Raw genomic sequence first — 19,388 nt, forward strand, 5'->3', positions numbered from 1 at the left:
CATTCTTGTTTTCCTGTATATTGTAACTACTTACAATAAAGAACCAAACCTAGAGTCTTGTCGTGTCCTGATTTACCGTGTCGGTATCGACCCCGAGACCCCCAGGTGTTACACTCTGAATAGAATGATGGAGGTCTGGTATCTCCTTCAGGGAAACTCGGTATCCCAGTCACCCGCAAGGGTAGACCAGAAACGCTGGAGCTGGATTTCTCTGCAGGAGAAAGACAGCGTCTCTCTTCAGCGCGTCGAGGAGGAGAAGGAGGGGGGACAGCGTCCGCGGGCAGCTTGCATCTGCTGGGCTCTTCGAAGGGGACGGCTGTTCAGCTCCTAAGTTCACCACACCATCGTTCGCTAGTTGGCAGCGATAGCAATAGCGATAGCAGCTATGGTGTCATCAGCATGACAGCTTCTTCAGCAGCAGCGAGATAGCTGGCAGTATCAGCTTCAGCAACTAACAGGCTGCAGCAACAGGCGATTGCTTAAGGCAACGTTGGTAATATTTATACCTGACAGGTGCCTGGTTTGACGTAAGTTTGCTGGACATAAGACGTCAATTAAAGATGTCACTAGGAAGTGATAGCTATCAGTTGCTCATTAGAGTTCCATTACTAATCAAAACACAGCAAGCGGGGATTTCCAGGTTTGCTGAGTTTTTATCTTGTTGAAAAACTCGGAGTGTTAATCTAGGAATCTCAGATAGTGACTTCTGCTCTGTCATTGCACTAATTGGTTGCAAAGGAAGTGGCAGAGAAAACTATTCTGGAATGTGGCTCTGTTCGTGTGAGGCCAGAGATGAGTTTCTGAATATCGCACTTGAACGGTTATGCCAATATAGGGAATAAATGGATTTATAGCCGAATAGGGGCATAAGGTCACAGTATCGATCAGGATCCTAGATAAGCACGCAACATCACTAGCCATAGATTAATTGGATTTTCCAAAATACATGTAACTAGGAACCAAAACTCCCCCCGCCCCCCCCCCCCCCCCCCCCCCCCCCCACTGTCTTCCCCTTTGGTGGAGAAGCAATAGCCGCCTTTCTCTGCTGCTACTTTAACCTGGCTGGTGGAGTGAAGTCCTCTCGTGCAGTTTCAGATTTGTGCTGTTGCTAAGTGTCATCTGTGTTATCCCTGTTTTGGGACTTAAAACTGAAACAAGTGTAGCCCTCATAATGTAGGTGGACATATGCCAGCGGGATCCCCTTTGTAAGATACAACACCAGTGGAGACATCACTTATACTCCAAATTCCTATATTCATCTCTGAACATTTCAGACATATGCTCCATTGTGAGTATTTACCATAAATGTGCGTGCCGTTGCGCCAGCACTGGCGCTGCTTTCTCCTTCCAGTTAGCCTCTATAGTCTTCTTAGCTGCTCCCAAACACGCCCACATGTTTGCTTTGCCTGCCTTGAGGTGCCGGGTTTTTAGAGACCTGGTGGTGCCAGGGGACCACACCCGAAGACCTCTAGGTTCTCCCTGTTCTGGACTTACAGAAACACAGAGTCTTCTAGTTGAAGTCAGAGATCGAGTTTTATTGGCTGCAACCAAGTAACATGTGTCCTAGAAGTACGACAGCACGGGCCGTAAGTTCTTAGGAGACTGTTCGTTTTTACAGAACCAGACTTCTCCTTATATACATAAATAACAGCTGCAGGCAAGAATTCATAAGTTTATGATATGGCAATACAAATATTTCCACAATAATACAAAGAGCGAAGTCATGCTGGTCAGCACATATTTCAGATGTCCAGTTGGTGATGGATTACCCCGCCAGATCCAGAACTCCCATCAGATGTCGATGAAATGCCAATAAGGTCGAGCACCCTCCCATCATAAAACGGGTCATAAACAAGAATCATGGACAGGTGTGTGTGTGTGTATGGAAAACAGGGTCTGTATGTAGTGAAGGGTTTATGACATGTTGTGCCTTGATGATATCTGGCTCGGCCACTGGGCGAGGAGCTGCCCAAACAGGCTTGGCTGGAGGCAGTGGCGTCAGCTCGGCCAGGTCATGGGGAAGTCAGCTACGGTGGACGTGTCCTTTCAGATCAAACTCGGTTTTAATCAATTGACTATATGAGGGCAAGTCATAAGATGGATGCCGTTTACAAAATGGAGTCTGCGGGTTCGAGACGGAAATCAAGATTTGAGGGTGTTAGCATCATTTAATCATGACGCAAATGCATAGGGATGATGTCCTAATCATTACCGGTTCGTAGATACCAAATTCGTCATGGTACGACGGTATTTTATAACACGAGTGTTGGACCTCGATATCTGTGGAACAGCAGGGTCCAAATTTACAGTACCACAGACCCTCCTTTTGCCCTCATATTAGGCAATAACTCGCGCTAGTCAGAGTCCAAATCTGTATTGATGAATTCACGGAGATGCTGCTGTAGCATCATTCTGTTGCTCAGTTCGTCCCTTGACACAGGCTTCCTTACACATGAAGTGGCGCAGAGGCCACATATTGCAGGAGCGCACTGTACAAACAGGCAGAACATAAACAGAACGGCTAAGATCATCCCAATGAAGATCAGAGTTTTCCATCCCCAGGCAGAGATCAGTTCCCAGAACCACCCTAGCAGAGACCAATTTCCTTTTTCTATGCGAAGAGAATCAGAGATTTGGTGTAACTTGGAGATGGCCTGGTACACTGTCGGAGCATTATCGGGGATGAAAATGCAGCAACTAGATTGGATCACTCTACATACACCACCACGGTCTGCAAGTATGACATCCAGGGCAACCCGGTTTTGAAGGGTCATAAGTCTATCCGACTGAAGCTCAGCTGTCAAGTTGCTAAGGGCACCGGCCGTTTCAGTCACGGCGGACTCAACTATTCTCGTCAATTGTCGAATGTTCCTGCTGTTCACCATAGGCCCCCAAAATGGCAGAAAACCCTTTGCGAAGTCTCCAAATTCTTGACCCACAGTGTCGTCTTGACTCACGACACCCCTAACTGTCCTTGTCCGGTGGTAATCTGCCCCGGCCGTGTAGGTGGGTGGCAGCAGAAACGAGATGAAACATGTGCCCGAGAAGTCAGAGGGCAACCATGTGTAGGCTTTGTCATGGCAGACAAAATAGGTGCCTTTAGCCGCCAGGAATGGAGGGGAAGTTCGGGAGGCAAACACATATGTTTCCGTGCATATGCTCTTCCCCAACTGTGCTTTGGGATCCCTGCCAATACTTTGCAGACATAAGTGACCACGGTGGGGTACTACCCAGACTGGGGAGGATTTCTTTGATTTTCTGGTTCTCACTTAGGGAAATCCCATACTTGGTGATGTTCCATCTTCTGTATGGTGTAAACTCATCTTTGGGAGTGGCTCTGTGTCGATATCTCTACTCATATTTCGGATTCCTGCCACTAGTGCCTTATTGTTTAAGTTCTCCCCTCGAACGTATGGTTCAAGGGAAAACCGGAACATGGTCTGGAAAGCCCACAGAGAACCGAAGTAACTAAATGGCAGGACAAAGTAAGGGATGCCCTTATCCGTAGTGTGTGGCATGAGTCCGCATATCCAACAGTTCGTAGTGTTCATCACAGATTGGTGCTGGTGGAGGAGTTGGACAAATGAGTTGTTTACGAATTCTAGTCTTCTGGCAGACTCGTGTTCAGGTAAAGGGTGAAAGGAGTGTGTGGGAACAGTAGGAGGAGGTGTGAGCTGGGTGTTGTGTATGAATGGAACTCGAAAAATGGACAGAGCATAGCCAGTTAAAAACATTATTATACTACACAACATTGAGATGCTCACTACTAGAAATCGTCTCTTTGCCATTACAATACATATTTTCTTTTCAAAGTTCATGTGTCTAGCAGGTCTCTCTACCCTCGGAAACTCCATCCTCTGGTTGCTGCCCGCGGTGGGAGGTTGCTTCTGCCAAGATGTGCGCTCTGACCAGTCCGGGGTAATTCCCTCAGACTGACCAGAACCGTTGACCTAGGCGTCCCCGGCTGCACTCCTCAGACTTCAACCGCGGCCTTAGCAGCAGAACCGGATGGCGGTTCGAAAATCAAAAATGCGCTAGTTCCCTGGGCGAGAGAGCTGTGGAATCAAAAAATAGTTCATGGGAAAAGGGAAGATCGCACTAGTTCGAGTGTGTCAGTTCCTTGGTCTTGACCTCAGATTATATCGTTCTTTTCCAGGCACGGTGTGATCTTCAGACAGTGTTTCAGGTTCTGTAGTGTCCAACTGCAGCGACGGTGGCACAGATTCTTGCAAAATACAATCGCTCTCTTTGTCGGTACCAGTTCCTTTTAGTCGTGCATCGCTGAAGGGGACAAAACGTGGTATAAACTCAGTCTCGGAGTCAGCGACTCCTTGCTGGACCCATCGGTCGTATGGAAGGGGCAACGGGACCCTTTTGCAATGGGCGCCGTGCACCCAATGTTTCTTTCCGTGGACACGTACTGCAGAGCGGGTGGACAGTAAAACCTGGAAAGGTCCGGTCCAGCGAGGCTCCTCGTTCTTTGTTCTCCTGAAGTTGCGAATCAGGATCCAGGAGCCAGGTTCGATAGCGTGGCCTGGATCATAAGATGCCGGTGGAGAGGAGCTGTGGACCTGTTGATGTAAAGCATGTAGTTTAGTTGTCAATTCGTGCAAATAGTCAAACAGTGCAGGGTACTCGATCTCACTGAGCTTTCTTGGCCTCGGTACTCCCCATATATTTGCTGGGCGCCCGGACACGATCTCGTGTGGGCTAAGTCCCAGTCTAGAATGGACAATCATCCTGGTAGACAGGAGTGCTAAAGGCAGGGCGTCTGGCCACTTGAGACCTGTGCTGGCTTGGATTTTGGCCAGTTTCAATTTTAACGTGCCATTATAGCACTCTACCAGGCCTGCCGATTGGGGGTGGTTTGCAGCATGGAACTTCTGGCGGATGCCTAGACACTCGCACACTCTCTTCATTACTCGTCCCACAAATTCACTTCCATTATCACTCCAGACAATCCTAGGCATGCCGAATCTAGGGAAGAATTCTTTGACAAGGGCTTTGGCAGTTGACAATGCAGTGTTGTTCTTAAGGGGGTATGCTTCTACCCACCTGGAGAAGGCGCAAACGACAACAAGGACATAGGATACGTTGGAGGTGCAAAATGACCAGCTGGGGTTGGGGTTCCTCTACCGGGATTGTGCTTCAAACACACCATACAATTTCTGATCAGATTCTCTGCACATTTTGGAATACCACTATTCTGCCATACTGGGGCCAACAGCTTACATATTCCTTTCACACTGATGTGTGCCATTCCATGGGCCATCGTTACCACTGCGAGCACATATGCGTTAGGTAACAGCCATCGCTGATGTTCTGACATTTCGACCCAATAACCATTCGCATCTAATCTACCCTTGCTTTCTCTCCATTCATTCACCTCTTTCTCAGTCGCGTCAGCTTGTATAGATTTCACGCTCTCGATGGTGTCCTCACACATACCCACATCAGGGGTCCATCTAGCAGGACCTACAACATACATCCGACTCATTGTGTTCCTTGCAGTCTCTTTCGCGACCTCATCGGCAAATGCATTCCCTCGACCAACATCATCTCGGATCTTTCTGTGCGCGCTGCGCTGCACTTCACGATCGCAACCTGTAGGGGCAAGGTCAGTGACTCGAGAAGGTCGTGTACTAGCTGGCCGTGTTGAATCTTTGCACCATGCGACGTCAGGAACCCACGTTCACGCCACAATCTTCCAAAACTGTGGGCTATGCCAAAGGCGTACTGACTATCAGTGTACACATTCACTCGTTTTCCTTTTGCCAACACACATGCTCTTGTGAGTGCGACTAACTCTGCTGCTTGTGCAGAATTGTGGGGGATGCGAGCTGTCTCTACAATTGTGTGTAATGTCGTCACGGCATATGCTGCAGTCGTATCACCATTCGGCAACTTGAAACATGAACCATCAACCCATAAATTATCATTACATTCAGAGAGAGGCCTGTCCTGTAAGTCTACTCTCCCTTTTGTCACTTCCTCTGTCCTAAAACAGCAATCATGTTTATCGACCTCATCTGTCTTTGCTGGAATAGGTAATAACGTAGCGGGGTTGAGTGTATCACACCTTTTTATGTGAATGTGACTCGCTAGCAGTGTCAATTCATAGCTGGACAGTCGAGTACTAGTCAGATGTTGTGTCTTCGTTCTGTTTAGTAAAATATCTACTGCATGTGGGACCATAACGGTCAGGGTATTATTCATGACTAACCCAGCGGACTGTCGAATACAGACAGCCGCTGCGGCAGTGGCCCTCAAGCAACTCGGTAATGCCTTAGCTACGGGATCTAGAGTCGCGGAGAAATATGCACATGGGCGTTGTTTGTCCCCAAAGTGCTGCGTCAAGACTGATAATGCGCAACCTTCCTTCTCATGGACGTATAATGTAAACGGCTTGCTGTAGTCGGGGTTGCCCAACACAGGAGCCGAACATAATGCCTCACGCAACTCATGGAAACTCGCCTGACAATCTTCAGACCAAGGCAAAGGATTGGGTGTGTCTTTACGCATTAATGCCAGCAAAGGTTTGGCCAACAGTGAGAAGTTCGGTATCCATTGTCTACAGTACGATGTAATGCCCAAGAAGGCACGCACTTCTCTTTGTGTCCTTGGGATACTCAATTCTGCAATTGCCTGTATTCTTTCTGGGGTCAGTCTCCTTCCCTCCTTCGATAAGATGTGACCTAAGTAGGTTACTACTTGTCGGCAAAATTGTTATTTGGAAAGCGAGACTTTGTGCTTCATGGCACATAAATGACGCAACAATGACAATGTGGCTTGCTTGCAAATTTCTTCAGTATCTGCAGCGATCAGTAGATCGTCTACATACTGGATCAGAGTTGCGCCACTAGGTAGAACAAGCGTATCTAGTTGTGTTTTCAGAGCCTGACTGAATATTGATGGACTCTCACAGTAGCCATGAGGAGCGCGTTTAAAGCGGAAGCTTCGTCCTCCTAGATTGAAGCCGAAGATATCTCTGCTCTCCTCGGCGATCGGGATGCTGAAGAAAGCGTTCTTCAGGTCAATCACCGAAAACCAATTGGCTGAAGCTGGAACCATTGTCAATAAGGCAGTAATGTCGGGAACGACTGGAAACTGCGGTACAACGATCTTATTCACTTCCCTGAGATCAATCACAAATCGGTACACAGGGGGCTGTGAAGGATCGGTACGCTTTAAGACAGGCAAAACAGGACTGTTACAAATGTTGCCTGTTATTTCTTCGATGACATTTTTCGCAATCAGATCGTGGACGATCGCTAACAAAGCCTTTTCCCATTCGTTCGATATTCTATATTGGGGAATGCGTGGTAACCTGACATTAGCTTTTAATGTTATGACATACGGTGCTATCTCCAAATGACCCACATCATTAGAACCATTCGCCCAAAGTACATCTGGAAGAGATGACAACTCAGTCGGAATTCTTTCTTTTGACAAATACATCGGGGAAATCACTCTCTTACCAAGCGTAAGTTGTACTCCCGAAGGAGAACAGTACAAGGTAGCATATAATCTCTTCAATAAATCCAAACCTAACAAATTTTCGCCACAACCTGTTGTAAGAATGAGGGGTGCTTCTAATTCGCATGGGCCAACAGAAAGGGGCATGGGATTGGAGATCGGGTTCCTAACAGGGGGGCCAGAAAAACCTACTGAAACATTCATTTCGCCAGACAAAGGTGCGCCAGGAAGAATTTGAGTGCATAATCGAACTTTTTGTAGCACCAGTATCCAGCAGAAATGGCTCCGACACTCCGGATGTAATCACCTCGACATAAGGTCCATTCTGATCTACTGGAACTGAAACAACTCCCTCTCTTTGTCCATGGCTGTCCTAGCAACTATTACCCTCATTCTCGTTCTCTGCGTAATAGTCATCTGCATAGTACTGAGCTGACCTGGAAGACGCATTCTTCTGTTGGTCAAAGCTATTCATAGAATTCTGAGGCGGAAAAGAAGTGGTGTTCTGGGAGAAATTTCCACGGCCCCTACCTCTAGGAGCCTGTTGAACACCTCTACCTCTTGCGCCGGAAACACCGCTTAAGCGTCGCGCAAGAGCTTGACAATTACTTTTGAAATGGCCCTCTTCTTTGCAATATGCACATTGATTCGGGCCATACGGAGAACGCTGGTGGGAAAACTTGTTTCCTTGCGCGTTTCTCGAATACTGCTGAGGTTGCTGATAGTTAGGCTGACTAGGAGTGCGAGGCGGATAGGCTTGTTGGAGAAGGACTTTAGTTTTTAGTTCTTTAGTCTTCTCGTCTGACTTATCTAGCTCGTCTTTGCGTCTATTTTCATAGTACTGGGCTGTGGCTAAAATCTGCGCTGACGTGGAAACAGCCCAAGCACTCTCTGAATCTTTCAATTTATTGCACAATTCAGGAAGCAGATTATGTACAAATTTGTCTACAAACAATCTTTGGCCACCCTCGGTAGCCATGTCCTGACCACTATGATCAGTGAAAGTCTCCTCAAATCTCGTGAAAAAGTCAGACACATTCTCATCTTTCTTTTGCTTGCACGCAGATAGCTTGTCCCAATTTACACGTAATTCAGGCATCAACGTTTTCATGTACGCGATAATCCTACCGGGAAGGTCTGCTATTAAGGGCTCGGGTTTAGAACCACTGACTTGTCTAGCATCAGTAGCAGTAATATTAGCCCATGAGTCACCTAGTTCTTGATCGTGATCCGCATGACGAATTTTACTCCATAAAGGATGCGGAACAACATTCCCAAATAACATGTCTATGTCTGCTAAATTCATTATACATGAGCTGGCAGTCTGTGACAACTCCTTGTAATATCCTGCTGGGTTTTTACGTGGATCAGGTAATGTCTGTTTGAGTGCTAAAACTTCGGATCTTTTCCAGGGGACATGTACCCATACTCGCTGGAAATGCGGTGGAACAGGTGGTTGTGCATTCGCATCACCTTCCCTCCATACTGGAGGAACCTCTCTCATGGGGTACTGTCGCGCCTTTTTCCTACCAGACACATCATCCTCATTAAATGATCTAGAGCTGTTTCCCTGACTCCTATAAGATAACAACAGATCCATTGCTTTTTCAACATCGGCACCTACAATCATGCCTTCGTAAAATTTGAATCGCATACGGGCTAGTTCCTGCATTCTGCGTTTTGGGTCATTGTCTTGTAAATCTTCCCAGAGGTACACGCACATCTCCTCAAATACATATCTCTGAGTGGACGAATCCCACTGACTGAAGACTTTCATGACAGACTGAACATCATACCTTGCAGTATCAGTAACCCTTTTGCGTGCTAACTCGTTCAGCACTTCTCTCTCCTCGTAGTCGGGTAGTTGACTACGCAACTGTCTACGTTCTGTTTTAGGGGTCGTTTTAGGCGACCCGAAGAAAGGCGAAAATAGACCAGTGACAGTACTTGTCACTCTCTGTCTGACAGAAGGAGAAGCTTGCGGCGAGGCAGATGCGCCAGGAAAGACAGGCTGATGTAAAGAGGAAATCGAAGCAACAGCAGAGGAAGTTGAGGCAGTAGCAAACGTAGTATCATAGTTAATAGTTGGAGCGGTAGGCAAAGTTGTAGAAGTAGATGGAGTATGGAGCAAAGGCGGCGGCCCTTGAGAAGGCTGCGCCGGAGAAGTAGGAACCAGCTGAAGAGGAGCTGGTGCTTGTGCAAGAGCTGCTTTTCGTGCGTCAGGGCGCGGTATAACAATACGTCTCGGGGGTACCACAATACTTGATGTATATGGGGGTGGTGAGTTCAATAAATGGGACATTAGTTGATCTTTCTCGGATGTACCCTTTGAATCTTGTCCCCCATGTGGTAACATCGGGTAGCATTTATCTATTGCTAGTTTCTTGCTTCTGAGCATTTGTTCACTTTCCTGCTCTTCCTCGTTATCCCTGTATGCGATGGCAGCTTGTACCATCGACATACCTCTTTTGTTCTTCTTTGCTAATTTTATTTCTTTCTGTTTGGCTTCTTTGCGCCATAAGCGGGAAGAGTCAAACATCGCCGGCCGGGCTTTCTTCTTGAACAATTTGACCTCGAGGTTATCTAATATTTCTGAGTCAAAACTACCATGTTGGGGCCATTTTAGAACACCATCCTTGCGGGTGTATTTTATCCATACCTCATTATACGCGATAGGACCTACTCCGTGCTTTATATATAACTCATATGTTGGAGTTCCAATCGGAGGAACCGGACACGAATCCTCTAATCGGGAGTCCTTACTACAACCAAGACAAAACAAGTTTCCAAGTCTGCTGAGACCAGGCATCTTCGCTCACTAGTCTAGCTTCAAACTTCAAGGGATTATCTAATTATGATATTTTCGTGAATACACGAATCCCTCGGTTTTGGTGCTTGCAAGTACCAATACAAACCGTATCTCTGGGATACCAAGACTAAGAACCAAACTAAGAACTGGGAGACGCTCCACTTATACTTAACTGAGTATTGAAGATCGGTGACGTCACTAGAAGACTCGTCTATCGTTTCGCTCTACCAAGGATCACTGGGTCCAAAGCAGGGCGATAGTCAGGGCAGCAGTCCTTCGTAGCCGTCGGGACGCGGGGAACCTCGCAGCAAAGACCTTCGGAACCACGTCCACATGCAGGGGTCGCTGAAGTGGCTGGCCGTCCTCGGGAATTTTCACACGAAGCTCCTCACGAACATCTGGCTTGGACCGTCACCGCTTGATATCGCCTCGAGTTGGGCGCCAACTGAGGTGCCGGGTTTTTAGAGACCCGGTGGTGCCAGGGGACCACACCCGAAGACCTCTAGGTTCTCCCTGTTCTGGACTTACAGAAACACAGAGTCTTCTAGTTGAAGTCAGAGATCGAGTTTTATTGGCTGCAACCAAGTAACATGTGTCCTAGAAGTACAACAGCACGGGCCTAAGTTCTCAGGAGACTGTTCGTTTTTACAGAACCAGACTTCTCCTTATATACATAAATAACAGCTGCAGGCAAGAATTCTTAAGTTTATGATATGGCAATACAAATATTTCCACAATAATACAAAGAGCGAAGTCATGCTGGTCAGCACATATTTCAGATGTCCAGTTGGTGATGGATTACCCCGCCAGATCCAGAACTCCCATCAGATATCGATGAAATGCCAATAAGGTCGAGCACCCTCCCATCATAAAACGGGTCATAAACAAGAATCATGGACAGGTGTGTGTGTGTATGGAAAACAGGGTCTGTATGTAGTGAAGGGTTTATGACATGTTGTGCCTTGATGATATCTGGCTCGGCCACTGGGCGAGGAGCTGCCCAAACAGGCTTGGCTGGAGGCAGTGGAGTCAGCTCGGCCAGGTCATGAGGAAGTCAGCTATGGTGGACGTGTCCTTTCAGATCAAACTCGGTTTTAATCAATTGACTATATGAGGGCAAGTCATAAGATGGATGCCGTTTACAAAATGGAGTCTGCGGGTTCGAGACGGAAATCAAGATTTGAGGGTGTTAGCATCATTTAATCATGACGCAAATGCATAGGGATGATGTCCTAATCATTACCGGTTCGTAGATACCAAATTCGTCATGGTACGACGGTATTTTATAACACGAGTGTTGGACCTCGATATCTGTGGAACAGCAGGGTCCAAATTTACAGTACCACAGCCTTAGTTTGGTGCTCTAATGAGGTGTCCCTAAGACCCAGGAGGATCGCGTCTATGGAATTTGGGCAGTCCCACCAAATATGGCGAGAGTCTCCCAGGAGACCACATCCTGTCCAGCAAAGATAAGTGGTTACATTTGGTGATGTCAGACCACAGGTGTTTCCATTCCCCATCTGTTGTTTCCCTTCCTAGGGTCTGTTCCCAGGTACATCTGTATCTAGGCTGCGGTGCATTTGTAGTGGAGACCAATAGCTTGTATAAAAAAAGAGGTAGTACCCTTTGAAGCACTAGCCTTCCGCACAAAACTTTCTATTGGGGTCAGGTCTCTAGTTGCCGCCTCCATTACCTGTGGATGTAATGCCCAATGTTCAATTTGCTGGTACTGAAAGTGTTCAGTGGTTGGAACCCCAAAGTCACACTGACAGTTTTCAAAAGTGTGAATGTCATAATTATGGAATAAATCTGACAGTACCCTACATCCTCCCTCTCCCCATGCATCAAACGGACCCTCCTTCAACTTGGGCGGAAAGTCTGTATTAAAGTGTACATGGGGAGGGAAAGGAGGTCCAATCTAGGTTCCTATTCACCTCATCCCAAGTCTTGAGAGTAGTCCTGGTGCTTAAGTATGCGTTAGCGGATCTGTCCTTTTTGGGTTTCCAAAGCACATCCCAAATTGTCCTTCCAATGATGGCCCTGGTCCATGAGGAGCCAGTGTTTGTCCGACTCCCGCATGGACCATTCTGTGACTACCCTTAACTGTTTTGCCTTATAATAGAGCCCGATGTCTGGAAGCGCCACTCCCACCCCTCCAATCTAGGTCTCCTTAGCACATGAAAGGGTAACTGCGCTCTTCCATCCTGCCAAAAGTAGTGTAGTATCATTGAGCCAATCCCTTTAAAAAAAATCTTTATCCAGCGCTATTGGGAGTGCCTGGAACAAGTATAACAACTTGGGGAGAAGGGTCCTTTTGACTGCCTAGATCCACCCGAGCCATAATATAAACAAGGGTTTCCAGCATTGTAGCTCCTGTTTTATCTGTCTGATTGAGGGTGGGAAGTTTGCCTGAAATAGTCCTTCTATGCGTGGGGTAATCTGAATCCCCAAATATGTTAAACTGTGTTTGGCCCTCTGACAGTGTTGGGTTTAGTATTGATGATTTTGAGAAATTAACTCGGAAGACCGCTATCCCCTCAAACGCCTTCAACTCTGACTATAGTGCTTGAAGTGACGATCTAGGAGATGTGAAAGTCAACAGAATGCCATCTGCAAATAGCGACACCTTCTGCTTATCACCCCCATATCTAATCTCCTGAATGTCTGAATTCGCTCTGAGTCGGCCACAAGCTGCTCAATGCTCAAAGCAAATAACGGTGGGCACCCCTGCCTTGTGCCTCGACCAAGCTCATAGAACGCCAAACTCACCCCGTTAACCTGTACCCTGGAGTGCGGGTCTATATAGTTGGCTTTAATCATTTGCATGTTCTTATCCCCAAAGTCAAAACCTTCCAGAGTGAGAAACAAGAAATGCCAATCCACTCTGTCGAAGACTTTCTCTGCATCTAAGCCCAGTACTGTCGCTGGTATTTTGAACTTGTTTGCTTTTCAATAAGATGTGGAGTCCTGCGGATGTTGTCATGTGTCTGTCTCCCTTTTATAAAAGCAGACTGGTCTGGGTGAATAATGTCAGGCATTATGTTTTCTAAACGGGGCGCTAGGATAGCAGAGTAAAGCTTGGCATCGAGATTTAGGAGGGTAATCGGTCTGTATGAGGCGCATTGTTGAGGTTTCTTCCCCGGCTTTGGAATTACTGTAATAATCGCCTCTGCCATCGAAGGGGTTACCGCCTGTCCCTTTGCTATGTTATTAAATAAGATACAGCCCCATTTTCAGTTTGATGCAGTCCTGTAGCACTGAGTAATATCCATTGCCAGGAACCGCCACTACAGTGGTTCCTGTCAATGCTTTTATAAATGACCGCTTGCTTGGCAGTCATTTATAAATTAGATGGGCTGCCTCTCTACCATGGGGGTGGAGTAATTTACTCCATCCCCATGGCGGATTGGCGGCCGCCAGCCATGAATTAAATCGGGCCCTAAGTCTGAAAATAGCAGCTATGACTAGATGAAAGTTCCAAAAGTATTCAACCAATGAGAGTACTTCCTCTGGCGTGAAATGTGACTTTTTCTATTCTGAGCCTTTTCCACCTAAACCAGCAATTAATCTGGCTATCTCTCTCAACACATATCCAACTTTGAAGGGGTTTTGTCAGATGCAGATTTGCCCAACTGAAACTTTCACTTAAATTTCAGAGACTGCCTGACGTGACGCGGGGAGTGCTCCTGGCCTGGCGGGCCTCTCTGCGCCACACCCACTGGTCATGCAAACTTACCCAATGTACCCCGCTGTAGCAGGGCACTTGGCTCCGGGAGGTCGCCAACTTTTTTGGCTTTAGATCCTGGGATCTCATTGGGGTCTTGCAGCTTGGAGACATACGGGGAGGTGATCATATGCGTACCTTTCAGGACCTTCAAGCCCGATATTCTTTACACCCCTCAGAGTTTTACCAGTACCTGCAACTGCGCCACGTCCTTCGCTCCCACATCTCAGAGGGTACCTCCTTACCTGAATACAGCCCACCTGAAGCTCAAATCATGCTGGGCAACCTAGGAAAAAGGGGGTTTCTCGTATCTATTGCTCCCTCACGAACAATACCCCCACCGCACTACACCGAATCAGAGACCAGTGGGAAGGATGGCTTGGGACCCTAGATGATGAGGATTGGAGGGATGCCCTAATGAAGCCCAAGACAGTCACAGCCTCCGCGAGTATCCGTTTAGTCCAACTATAGTATCTCATGCCACCTACCTCACACCGATGTGCCTCGACAGTGCGGGGCTCAGGGCAGACGTGCTTTGTCCCCATTGTAACCTGCAAAACGCGGATTTTTTCCATATGGTATGGCTTTGCCCCGTTATCGCATGCTTATGGGATTCTGTGATTGAGGAACTTACTGAGGTCTTGGGCTGGGAGGTGCCCCATAACATGCTGAATGTGCTCCTGGGGGTTACTGATGGTTTGGATGGCACCAGAGCAGACAAACACTTTCTGAACACAGCCATGATGGTGGCCAAAAGGGACATCACGGCTACCTGGTTGAATCCAGTCGCATCCGCCATGTCACGATGGCTCAGAGGGGTGGATTGGTGTGCAGCGCAGGAGAGGCACTTGTATAAGGCATGGGGATGTCCAGCAAAATACCGCAAAGTATGGGGCAAATGGGTGTGGGTGCTTGGCGGTTGACTTTCCGCCTGTGCAGGTGCGGCATCGCTGTCAGAGTTTACCCTGCCCTTTCACATAGTCTAAGCTTTTCATGGGGTTTGCTTTATGCTGCAATAATGCCATGTATTTACTGTACAACGATGTCTTCAAATGCTGCTGGTCTTTAGTCTTTTATGTTTGTTTCCAATAAAATTGGTTATAAAAATAATTTCAGAGACTAATCCAGGGGCCGTATTACACATTATCACTGTTTGCGCCCCATTATGGTGTATGCGCTACCCCGAGGGCAGACGTGAACTTGCGCTGCCCTGGGGGCAGCGCATTCGTGTGAAAACACGGAGCTGCCTCTCTGTGTTTTCACAGAGCAGGCGCCACCCGCCTGCAGTATCAAAGGGATTTAGAGAGTCCCTGCACCCGCCTGCAAGGGGATGTCTGCAGAGTGCTGCTGTCAGGAGGTGCATTGACGGTGCGCCACCTTTGGAATGGCGAACTGTCAGCGCGTCTCCTGAGGGCTTCCTTGACTCGGCGCCCGTGTCTGTAACATGGTGCGGGCGTAGAGTCAAAGGAATTCCCTCATTTAAGTGCGCCAGCTCTATCGGTAATATAGAAGGGGACGCACAAGCGTCTGCGTCCCCTTCCATAATACCAAAGTGCAAAGCAGGCGTAAACGCCAGATGCTCCCCCGGGGCACCATCTGTAATATGGCCCCAGAAGTTAAAAACTTTGACCGTCTTGGCATATGCGATCTGCACTCCATCACGATAGGCCTGAAACTAAGCGAACAGTATTTTTTCTTGGCCTTTTTTCTCTTGTATCTTAAAAACATCATATCTCAGGTCCCATATGGACTTATCTCGTTTGGTGTCTTTTTGTTTCTTAAATGTTTGTTTCTCTATTTTTATAAATTAGAGTAGGATTTTAATTGTGACTTGTACTTTTGACTTTTTAACGGTTTTAGCACGTTGTGCTTTACACATTTTCTCTAGTTTGTCTGTTTTTGTGCCATAGCTACTAGGGGTTGAGCTCAAGTTTAAACTATTGAAACCTTGTGTTGGCTCTAACAGTTGGTCACTATATTACTTGTGGGGCCTGCCTTCGACCCCAATTAATAAACCACTTTCTTGTAGTACACATGTAATTTTTTGACAAAGCTAGTATGTAGGAATACCAAATAGAAGTATTCACTGTCTGTAGTCATATCCTCCCTATTAAGCTTTTCTGTAAAAGTTATAAATGTTATTTTAAATACTTCTAGGTAACAATTAAAGATGCCTGGGCGTTCATCTTTGGTAGTTTCATTCAGCTCTGTTGATTCTTCCATCTCCTCGCTAAAGAATTGTCAGGCCTACATCAACGCTGGAATGGAAATTGCTACGAATGTGGCTCTTGATCTCTTAGAAACGGAAAGTAAGTGGAAGATGGAAATTAATTTGTTTTTCTATTCCGTATTTTTTCTCCTAATGAATGCATAATCCCTTCTCAATCTGTTGTTTTAACACTTGCCGTTTGACAAACAATGTTGCTTCCATAAATAGATTTATAAGACTCGCTAAAAAGTTTTCTAATCAAAGTTTATTTTTTTAAAGAACATACTTTATTTTGTCAGTAGCCAAATACAGTCTGGTTCAACCGGGTTTCCGAGTACAAATGGCATAATTCTGCAAGACATCTATAATTTCAACATTCATTTTATCAAAGCTATGCATGAATGAAACCAAGTGAAATAAAACCTTGGCATTCCAAGATGCAACGTGTTGTGCTACGTCTACCCTACATTCTGATGCTAGTACCCCCACCACTGTTTCCTAGATGTTAATGGATCACATAATGATATGATCGCCTCCCTCCCTATTTCTGTTTTCCCGTTATTCCTGTACCTATTCTCGTTTTAGTGAGGGGCTCTAGATAGAGGACTTAGTAGTCTGCCCATCTCTTCCAGATTTCGGGGTGTTTTTGTGGACACCCCCTAGCTTTAAATATAGGTAGCTTCATACCCATGCAAGAGTCCAACCCCTTTTTCAAACCCCTAAATAGGGATGGAAAAAAGGGAGGTGAGGTGGCCTTCCACAATTGGGCGATGTCTGGTTTCACCAATGTAAGACACCGAAACTGTAGGGGACGCTTTTAACTATTGCCCCCAATCCCTTTTGAAATGTGTAGTAGGGCCAGTCTCTGCAACATAGGAATATCCCGGCCCAGCACCTCTGAAGACATGTCATGACCCCCTTCCAGAACCTGATGAGTATCGCACATTGCCTAATTATATGTAAAAAGGTGCCGTCAGTATTACCACATTGCAAGTATATAAGAGATGCCATAAGACCTGACCTCCAGAGCTTGTGTCTGATGAAATATACCAGGTGCAGTTATTTTTATTGAATAAGCCGCAGTCGCGAGGCAATGGCTGCCTGCACGGGGATTCCAGCGCCTCTGTCCAGTCATCGTCCTGGAGCGTGCCCAGGTCTGTTTGCCAAGCCTCTCTGAGTGTTTCTAATGTGCTAGGGCTGTTGGTAATGAGAGATTGGTATATCTTAGCGAATTTGTGGTCACAGAGGTCCCCCATGAAAACCTTACCCTCTGTAGGATTACATTCAGAGAGGGTGTCGATCTGCAAAATGTAGGTAGATAGGGCCTGCCGGAATTGGAGATAGTTATAGAACTGTGTGCGAGGCATGTCATATTCTCTGTGGAGCTCTTGGAAAGACTTTAATGATTGAACCCGCATGACCACCCCGAGCGTGGATATACCAATATCTTCCCAGCCTCTAAATCTGGCTAGTGTGGCCAGCCGGGTCATAAGACCGTTGTGCCACAAGGGAGTTTCCCCGGTAAATCTGCCCCACCATCCCATCGGACGAAGTGATTGCCTCCAGACCCTGAATACTACCCTTGTCGCCGGTGGCAAGGTCCAACGCCGGCTCCACATACAGATGTGTGTAGAGGATTGTGTCGCCCATCAACCAGCGCTCCACTGCATGTGCTGGGTCTCGCCTATCCCCGTACCACCATTCATTTAGCAGTAGATAATGGGATGCTGCATAGTTTGATTGAATGTCTGCAGGAGCTATCCCCCCACAGCTTGTGGACTGGAAGCATGTTCACAAGGCCACCCGAGCGAAGCTACCTCCCTAAAGAAACTGTCCTAATATTGCATTTGTGTGTCAAAACCACATGGTCGGTATCTGATAGGGATGGTTCTGCATCTGATAGTAAAGGCGGGGGAGAGATACCATCTTGAAGATAGCGGATTTTCCCAAAAAGAACAGAGGCAAATACGAGCAGGACCGCATCTCTTATTTGACTTGCTTCCACAATGGGGCAAGATTTTTTTCCCATGAAGTGTGCTGGATGCAGACAGAAATACACCCAAGTATGTTAGTTCCTCTGTGGCAACAGACAGAGCCTTTGGCCATGCGCCCAATTCACTCATTCCCCAGAATAGCCATAAGATCGATTTGCAGGTATTCATAAAGAGGCCGAAGGTCTTGACGAATATCTGCATAATTTGGAAAAGTCTCATGCCTGTCCTATTGGGGTCTGTAAGGAAAAACAGGAGATCGTCATCATACAGTGCTATATAGTTGGAGACCTCTCTTGACCCCTCGAATCCCCGTACCTGTACGTCGGTCCTGACCCACACCACCAGCGGCTCAATCGCTAGCGTGAATGGATATGGTGATGGTGGACGTCCCTAACGGGTACCTCACTAAATAGAAAATGAACGGAAAAACCGACCCTACCACCTGCACTGATGCTGTGAGGTCTGTGTATAGAGGTTGTATGAATGATAGGGATCGAGGGCCTATCTTAAGACGTCGCAAATGCTCAAAAAGATATGGCCAGCTGTACGTGTCGAAGGCTTTCTCTATGTCTGCTAAAAGCAGTGCTGTGGGACGGACATGGCAATCTATTGCCCCTATGGCTTCATAGGCACGGCGAATATTGCGACGGGACATAAAGCCCGCAAAGTTTTATTTTTGACTCAAAGGAGAATATAAAATAGCATTTTTCCTGTAATACCAGGGTAGGAAGAGTTAAAAAAAATAAAGTTTGAAATTAAAAAACATTGAGATTTGAAAGAAAAAAAAGAGGGTCCAGTAATGGAAGTGTGTGGGTTTCCCCCAGCGTAAGACGAGTGTATGGGGTGGTACTAATCCCCCTCCATCTCACACAAGATTAGTTGAAAAATATCTGTGGTAAGCAGTGCCTCCAAAGTATGTTTTTAGTTCACATACGCTATGACTACACCGATAATTCTCGAACAGTCATATACAAACAACTAAAGGAGAAATGTTTTCCTTCATTTTTTACTATGTAAAGGTATAATAATTGATTGGGTATTAGGAGATTTCTGTCTTGGGATTCCAGATCAGTCTGAGGTTACTTAGCCCTGTTCTTTGATTTACCACTGGTGTCCCAGGGCCCTAATAGTGTTGCACTCCATTTAAAGTGCCCAAGCATTCCTGTTTAGCGCACA

At 46.7% G+C, this 19,388-nt stretch overlaps 1 protein-coding gene across 2 annotated transcripts in view; it reads left to right on the plus strand.

Moving 5' to 3' along the window:
- Positions 1-19,388, plus strand: part of NSMCE2 (NSE2 SUMO ligase component of SMC5/6 complex) — a 778,548-nt gene that overhangs the window by 77,674 nt on the left and 681,486 nt on the right. For both annotated transcript variants that reach the window (XM_086966207.1, XM_086966208.1), the window contains one exon: positions 16,167-16,318. In XM_086966207.1, coding sequence (XP_086822333.1) covers positions 16,180-16,318 — 139 coding nt within the window. In that variant the 5' untranslated portion in view covers positions 16,167-16,179. The remainder of the gene's footprint in view (positions 1-16,166; positions 16,319-19,388) is intronic.

Source organism: Lissotriton vulgaris, chromosome 4_1 (assembly GCF_964263255.1).
Source record: "Lissotriton vulgaris chromosome 4_1, aLisVul1.2, whole genome shotgun sequence".
Taxonomy (NCBI): Eukaryota; Metazoa; Chordata; class Amphibia; order Caudata; family Salamandridae; genus Lissotriton; species Lissotriton vulgaris.